Genomic DNA, 8,942 nt, shown 5'->3' on the forward strand with positions numbered 1-8,942 from the left:
CATTTGCGAGATTTCAAAGTCCTCTTCATTCGAACCGTCACTCGCCGTTGCATAGTTGTGTTCACCTAACCTAACTATGGTAGGTATTCTGTTGAAGAGGAAGGTTCCAGTAAAATTAAGAACAGGTATGTAATGAATGAGTAGTGTACAAGTTAATGAAGAGTGAAAGTTTCATGTTTGTTATTGAACACTTAATATTTAGCTCAGTAAGATAATGGAAGACAAATCACCACCCAGTCACAAACTGAGGACATGTCATCACAGCTAGCTCCCTTGACTGTATTTTCAATTTGCCCGTAGAATAACCGAATATATTTGTTAATACGATGCTGACTTGAAGGTGAGAATAAATCTCATTGATGTAGAAGCAGAAAATATATTCAAAAAGTGATTTCATCAGTGAAATTATTTGGTGAGATATTCCAAATCTTTTTATAGTATAGAAAATATAAATATATGTATTCTTTCTAATAACAGTAAATGTGAAAACATAAGCGACACAATCCCTGTAACTGGAACAATCTGTTTGTATAATCACGGAGAGATTTGATAATTTTTTATATAATTTATAAAGTTTAATGTAAACGTCTGACACTGGATCTTCATCGAAATTTACCTTACTTTATTTATTGTCACTACCGTTTGTGAAAGAAATATTGGACTTCGCTTTGCATTTGCCTAAAGATGCTAATCTCATTGAGGATAGTCTGTCCATCTCTAATAATCCGTTTTGATATGTACTTTTTGTATGAATACTTGGACGGATACATTAAGGGCATGTATAATCTAGAACTCGGTAACAATATCAGAGATAATGCAAACTATTTTCTTCCAGAAAAAAAAAAAAACATTTTATTTGGTGTGTTATGTTTACAGTCATTGGCCAAGGGAAATATATCTTTTGTCTCCAACAAACCCCTTTCCTGATGTAAGAGGATATACTGGTCGTTGAGATGGTAAAATTAATCAAAGAAAGCTAAATGAGGACATAATTCCTTCTAAAAATAAATTGATCCTTTGTTTACTAACCAATCTACAATTCTAATTGGAAAAGTAGGATTCTGCAATTCCAAGGCCTCCAACAAGGATAGCACCCCAATCAGGATAGGAAATAGAGAAATAACAAATTAATTATAAATGTGAAAAGTCATGGATAAGTAATATAGAATATTTTATAGGAGAATCTCATAAGAAAATAAAATTACTATTGACTGTTAATGTAACAGGTGTCAAAACACAAACACAATCCCTATTGGTGTCAGATTTAGCACGGTGACGTTTTTATATACATTTTGTGAAAATCTGGCAGTTAGATTTTGTATTATTTAAAATGTCATTTGAAAAGATCAAGGCGAGGAACCAACCTTTATGAACAACATGGAAGTAGATGGGTAAATCTATAGGTACTCCAGGTCAATCTATCCATGCGTGAAAAAAGACGAAAAAAAAAAAAGATTGATAGAACAATACTATTAAACGAAATATTACACAATTGAAACTGAGAACTTACTTGTCGTCCAAGCAGTGAGCTGCAGTGAGAACCCATTGCTCGTTGATGAGAACGCCTCCACAGAACCAATTGAACCCAACTTCTTCTTTAATACCTATGAGAGCCTGGAAGAATGGATCTGGTTAGACCTTTACTTATAGTTGTCTGTGATATTGTCATAATTATAATACTGGCGCCTATCTCTGATAAAATTTACACTAGAAACCAAATCAAATGACTAAAAAATAGTCTCGCCAATCACTGAAATTTTCATAAGTCTTAAACGCTTCTGATAGAGCTACCTAAATTCAGCAATGCCTCCATCCATGTCAATAGTCTGATTATATATTTGCTTTACATACCATCCATGGCCATGCAGCTCTCCGTGCTTCAATTCCTCCGAAGATAGAACGCTTATTAATGCGGAGTTCGTTGGACCTCTTAAATCTTGAGAATTCTGTCGTAATGGTAACACGGCCAACGGTACCGCATGCTGCAAAAAAAAAAAAAAAAAAAAATAAATAAATAAAAAACCGAGACAAGTTATTTTTTCTCTGTTCCTTTCGTGGTCTGATTAAACACACACACACACACACACACACACACACACACACATATATATATATATATATATATATTATATTATATATATATATATTATATTATATATATATATATTATATTATATATATATATATTATATATATATATATATATATATTATATATATATATATATATATATATTATATATATATATATATATATATATATTATATATATATATATATATATATATTATATATATATATATATATATATTATATATATATATATATATATTATATATATATATATATATATTATATATATATATATATATATATTATATATATATATATATATATATATACATATAATATATATATACTATGGAACCCTGGAGAATGAACGTATCCGTTAGTAACATGTTTTCGAAGTTTTTTTTTTTCTTTTTTTACCATGAGACCAGATGACAACATCGAAGTTAATATATATATATATATATATATATATATATATATATTTATATACACACACACTATGGAACCCTGGAGAATGAACGTATCCGTTAGTAACATGTTTTCGAAGTTTTTTTTACCATGAGACCAGATGACAATATCGAAGTTAAAAGAGCAATTCTAACTTGATTGAGTCTGACCGATTGAAACGTGCATTTCCAGCATCATAAACCCTGGCCCAGACAGTAAGGTACACTTAGTACGTACACCTGTGGTTCTTGCTGTGTACACGAGTAAAATATTGCTTATAGATTTTTCCATTACTATAGTTATTTTTGGTAATTTCTGGTTATTTACTAATAAACAACTGTGCATATTTACATTAGTAATGGTGATGAAGACAAGGAAAAGTTTTGATGCAGCAACAGAATTCAAAAGAAGAGATTACTGGCAAAGTTAGGACATTTCGAAAATTCCCAAACTGTTTGTTATACTGAAATTAATGATTTGCTCGAGACGGTAAAACATTAGAAGCGATAAAGGTAGCTGATGTAGCCAAAGATGTTGCATCCCGAGATGAAAAGTTAGATTAACTAAAACTACATAATTTAAAGACTATTTTCATGACACTTACCGAAGTTTTTATAAGAATTTGGAGGACTAATGTCTAAGACAGGTGCTGTTCCTAGAGTGGGAGTTCCAGGTGTCGTCTCTGTGTAAATAAAACCATTTGGAATTCAATGAAATTGAAAGAAACCTAACAAATAGATTTTTTTTCAAACCAGTTTCAAAATGTCTGTCGTAAAAACAAAAATTTTCACAAATCATTCACTTACAATGTTCCATAAGATATAAACTGATAATTTGACTAAATAATGAATATTTATTTAATTGATGGAAAGTAAAAAGAAATAATGAAGGCCATAAAACCATGGCATATAATCAAAAGAAGTCTTAATATAAAGGAATAGCCGCTAGTCATTTGAAAAGTCTGTTGAATTATCTCACCTGCATTTGGACAACACACAATTGACGAAATCCCTTTGAATCCACAAATAACAGGAGGATCTGTGCTTAAAGTCTCTCGTATCCCTGGACATTTTAGGATTTCTGTACACTGGCCCTGTCCCCCATCCTTCGTGGTGCACGGACTTCCCGGCGACTTGTTTGTTTCAGAAGGGTTGGTGAAGATTACATCTGCTTCAAAAGAAAGAAAAACTCAGTTGAAAATATTAGAAATTAGTTGTTTCTTCTGATGTTTGGCCTAAATCGATTCCATAATGGGCAAGGAAATAATTTAATTCACCAGTTTTATCAATAAATAGTTGTTTATTCACAGAGAGATTACGGTGCATAATGAATAGCTACATCTTGGAAATATTACTGACACAAACGTAAGGGATTTTAGCTCAAGTGATTGTTTATGAACTATTAACTTTTTTTTTTATTACACCAGTTGTTATATTCATATCTGAGAATATTTTCTGACAAAAAGTCATTAACTATACTAATAAGAAATTTAATAAATAAATAATCTTTGTGCATCAGAAATTATAAATAATTTTTTAAAACATCTCTTCTTGTGATTAATGCTTACCTACATTCATGTTTGAAAGCCTTGTAAATCTATTGAAAAGCGTGTTACAGAACCGATACAAAAAATCCCTCACCATTCTCACTCCTTCCAGACACTTGTTAACTACCTACCGTTCACTATCCTTCTCTTCCAGTGATCTTCGCATTCAAATCATCTCCCACGGTCACCATTTTTATATTTCGCAATCCGGATAAAAACATGTTTTACAATGTGAAACATTTTGTTTATTCCTTTGTCTTCCTGATAATACAATAAAAAATGAATCTTCAAGTCACTGGAAACCTTGGGAAAATAACATCATTATTCGAATTCTATTGTTGGTGCCGGTATGCCATTGTTTTTCTTAATTGTCATTTCACCGGATACGATCTGGAAAAATCACAGGCGAACATGATCGCAGCTCAGGGGTTCCCGTGCCGCGCCCAAAATCCTTGCGACCAGGCTCGGTTATTTTACATGTAAAAAAATCAAGCTACGGTCTTTTTTCGAGGCCATTTATCAACCATGTACAACAACGGTTGTGGTGTCCTAGTGGTAACGTCCTTTCCTGATGATGGCCCGATTGAAGTTCGAGGCCCGCTCAAACTCGTTAGTTCCTTTGGTCTCTGGAACCTCACCATCCTTGTGAGCTAAGTATGGGTGGTTTGGGGGAGCCTATAGGTTTATCTGCTGAGTCATCATGAGCTATGTCCTAGCCCTCCTTGGTCCTAGCTTGGGTGGAGAGGGGCATGAACTCTGATCATATGTAATATGGCCAGTCTCTAGGGCATTGTCCTGCTTGATAGGGCAATGTCACTGTCCCTTGCCTCTGCCATTCATGAGTGGCCTTTAAACCTTTAAAACAGGAAACTACTTGCACTTGGGACGACTAAGCCATGCTCATTTCCGGCTGGAAATAGCGTTTATATTTGAGACGCTTTTTCTCTTTACATTTAAGACGGAACTAAATCAAGGTAATTAGTGTGATCAACGAAGCTTACGTCATAATGGTTTTCCTAGAATCTGTTTCTCAAGGTGACTTCATTCTCTTCAACAGACTTTAATAGCTGTTCATCTGAGACGACTCCATAGCACCTGTTATACGTAGGTCTTCGCACATTATTTTTATAAAGATCCACAACATAGACTAAATATTCCATACTGTCATTGAATCCTATATTCTTTACTTCAAGTAGTATATATATATATATATATATATATATATATATATATATATATATATATATATTATATATATATATATTACATTGCATATAAATAAACATCTACACACACACACACACACACACACATATATATATATATATATATATATATATATATATATATATATATATATATATATATATATATACATATATATATATATATATATATATATATATATATATATATATATATATGTGTGTGTGTGTGTGTGTGTGTGTTACATATATAAATAAACACCTACACGCACATCATATAGCCTATATATATATATATATATATATATATATATATATATATATATATATATATATATATATATATATATATATATATATATATATATATATATGTATATCTATAGGCCTACATATATATTGGTTCATCATTTTCATTTTATGTCCCATTTATTTTCTTTCCATGCCGGCTTAAGGTGACCATATCCACATTACGTAACAAAGTACAATGAACTATTCGCCACAAATATTTCAATAATCTTCAATGAATGTAGCCTGCAGTATTAAAAAACAGTTTAACCTTGAACTTACCTTGAGAGCGAGTGATTCCAACAATGAACCAGGTTACCCAAAGGAAGTGTAAAAACCAGTGCATATCTAATAAAGATCACAAAAAGTAATAATAGATCTTTGTTAGAGTAGCGGAACTGTAACATATATACTAGTAGAGAATTACAGCTTGCAACTTCTTTTATACCAGACTCTTCAGAGTAAGTTGCCAGAGATCATTGAATCATTGTCTAGATTCCAGAAAACAATATCACAAAGTGCATATATGGTGTCTAACACCAAGAGGATTATTTTGTTATCAAGCACAGAAAATACCGAACGTTCCATTTAGCGTTGCTAAATCGAATTATTCACGAAGAAAGCCAATTAATTAAAGAAACCCAAAACTAGCACTGTGAGATGAACGATTTCTGGAGAACTCCGAACGAATCCAATAGAAAGCCTAACAACATTGAGATGCGGCATGTGGCACGAGTTCCAGAATGTATTAACGATAACTGTTCTGTGAAACCTATGAGACTAAGTGTTTCTGATGATGCGATGTTTACTATGTTATTGTGAAGGCAATGTTATTACTAAAGCGGAAGGTTTGTCTATCTATTATCACATTGAGGTTGGTTAATGAAATAAGCCGGTTAATCTCACGTAATCCGTTAAACCGGTTTAGATTTATTAGTTCTCTCTCTCTCTCTCTCTCTCTCTCTCTCTCTCTCTCTCTCTCTCTCTCTCTCTCTCTCTCTCTCTCTCTCTGCAACCACAGATACTTTGGCCGACTCGGAACCTATATTTATAGTTTACCTGTAATAGGAAAACCACTTGAAATCCTTAGATTTCATTGATTGATTGTAAGATATAGGTAGATATAAGTTTATCCAATATCTTTTAATGCTCGCAGTCAATCAATTAAATCTAAGGATTTCAAGTGGTTTTCTTATTACCGTTTAAAACAATAAAATAGGTTCTGAGTCGGCCAAAGTTTCTCATATATAATATATTTCCTCATCCTTCTGAGTCAAAGGCTCTCTCCAAATCTCACATGCCAAGTTCCTGTCTCTTTCTTGATTTTTTTTTTAATATCACATCTTTCCCATAATTTTCTCAATTTTTGCAGCAGTTTACTAAAGAAATTCTACGTCTAATATAGTTTGTCAGTTTTTTTTTTATAAGAAATATTCGTTAATGATAAAGGAAATATATGCATACAGTATTACGCAAATACATTTTGATCTTTTATATTTCTGAAATGACTGTTTGCTATGGGAATACAATGACCAATACTCATTTAGGAAAAGTAACTATTTTTGAAATGGAAAGAACATAATTTTAATCGACTACACATTTTTTTTTCAAGACTTAGTATTAGGTGTTTTTTTTTTCTTTGGAAAGTTTTTGACACAGTCATTTGCTAATGAATATAGAATAGTTAAATTATAATATATTGTCCTTTTATCTAAAAGGTAGCTGAATAATTTTATTTTATTTTGATAATTTAGGTTCAATTTGATATCATAGATATTGACGTCGATAAGAATTATATTCTTTGATAGGTCAAATAATTATATTTTAAGGCCTGATGTTTTATGTGTGGGATTATACTAGGTCTTCATCACATACATATGAAAGGGGTTTTCTCGTAGCCTATTGTGCACACTTTCTCATTATGCAAAGATAGGATTCATAATTACTTGTCAGTTATTTCATTGAGAAAAATTTTACAAGAAATAGAAATGTTCATGTCGGGGTTCGTTGCTGATCATTTTCCCAGAGGACAATTTAAGAATATGAAAAAGATTCTTGAATAACAGAAATTGAGGAGAATCACAAATTTTGACCACCTTTTCTCTCAGGAAGTCTAACGAACCATATCCAATTATTAGTTTTATCGAAGGTTGTTATTTGTGACTCGGAATTTATTGAAGTAAATACATAATTTTAGGGGTTTTTTTTTCTTTTTACAGGGAAAAGAGATTTATCTTAGTTAAATCAGAAAAAGAACTATATTGAAAAGTTATTTTTTTCACATACAATATATGTCACTATTCAGGATAATCTCTATATAATGAAGAGAAAGTCTCTCTCTCTCTCTCTCTCTCTCTCTCTCTCTCTCTCTCTCTCTCTCTCTCTCTCGATATATATATATATATATATATATATATATATATATATATATATATATATATATATACTATATATATATATATATATATATATATATATATATATATATATATATATATATATATATATATATATACATATAAAAGTGTCCTGTCACGCTCGAGGGGGAGAAGTGTAGTCATACCCTGGTACCTCACAGGTACAGGTACACTCGGAACCACACAAATTGCTGACCCAGTGGGTTGTAGTTAGGAATGGGGGAGGGGTGGGAAGAGTTGAATCTGTGTGTGCATATCTATCTAAATATTTAGCCGCAACTTTTGACGGCTCGGGTACACTATTGTACAAGAAACGGAGAAATATAATAACAGTGACACTGACATGATTACCAGGCCCAAAAGTTCTGCCAAACGCAATTAACTTAAAATTGAACCGAAAACAACCCATGATTGCAAGAATAGGGAAGAGCTTGATTTATTATCTTACACACTAGAATGGCAGTTGGCCATAGCTTAGATAACGACCACAGCATGAGCGAAGTAAGATGGTTTTAAAACTGAGAATAGTTCACGCTAAAATTTTTATATGGAATACTATATTATTAGTTTTATGATTTTGTATATGTAAAAAATGCAATATATATATATATATATATATATATATATATATATATATATATATATATATATATATATATATATATATATATGTGTGTGTGTGTGTGTGTGGTGTGTGTGTGTATATAATGCTTATGATAAAATTTAGAATAATTGCACTTTGGTCTTTTATGATTAATATGTATCATATACAAACAGGACACACAGCAACTCTCAGGTGAGATCCAGTCATCACTAAGAATTGCCGGCGTACATTCCCCCTTTGTGCAACACTTCGACGCGTCATTCTCAGAAATGATCACTACCTAGATCGTGGAAATCTCCACCTTTAGAAGATACCACGCTCCTATCACGTGTCATATTCCGTAAAGTTAAGTATGTTTCAAAC

At 31.7% G+C, this 8,942-nt stretch overlaps 1 protein-coding gene across 3 annotated transcripts in view; it reads right to left on the reverse strand.

Annotated features, from left to right (window-relative positions):
• Nucleotides 1-5,979, reverse strand: part of LOC137621158 (venom protease-like) — an 8,794-nt gene extending 2,815 nt beyond the window's left edge. For 2 of the 3 annotated variants that reach the window (XM_068351585.1, XM_068351583.1), the window contains exons 1-6: nt 5,841-5,969; nt 3,498-3,689; nt 3,124-3,201; nt 1,852-1,982; nt 1,511-1,614; nt 1-88 (exon numbers count right to left, since the gene is read on the reverse strand). The exon at nt 1-88 is cut by the window's left edge. In XM_068351585.1, the coding sequence (XP_068207686.1) occupies nt 1-88; nt 1,511-1,614; nt 1,852-1,982; nt 3,124-3,201; nt 3,498-3,689; nt 5,841-5,904 (657 nt within the window). In that variant the 5' untranslated portion in view covers nt 5,905-5,969. Of the gene's footprint in view, nt 89-1,510; nt 1,615-1,851; nt 1,983-3,123; nt 3,202-3,497; nt 3,690-5,840 lie in introns of all 3 variants that reach the window. The other variant, XM_068351584.1, reaches the window with a different exon arrangement.
• Nucleotides 5,980-8,942: the final 2,963 nt, after the last annotated feature.

Source organism: Palaemon carinicauda, chromosome 27 (genome assembly GCF_036898095.1).
Source record: "Palaemon carinicauda isolate YSFRI2023 chromosome 27, ASM3689809v2, whole genome shotgun sequence".
NCBI classification, from domain to species: Eukaryota; Metazoa; Arthropoda; class Malacostraca; order Decapoda; family Palaemonidae; genus Palaemon; species Palaemon carinicauda.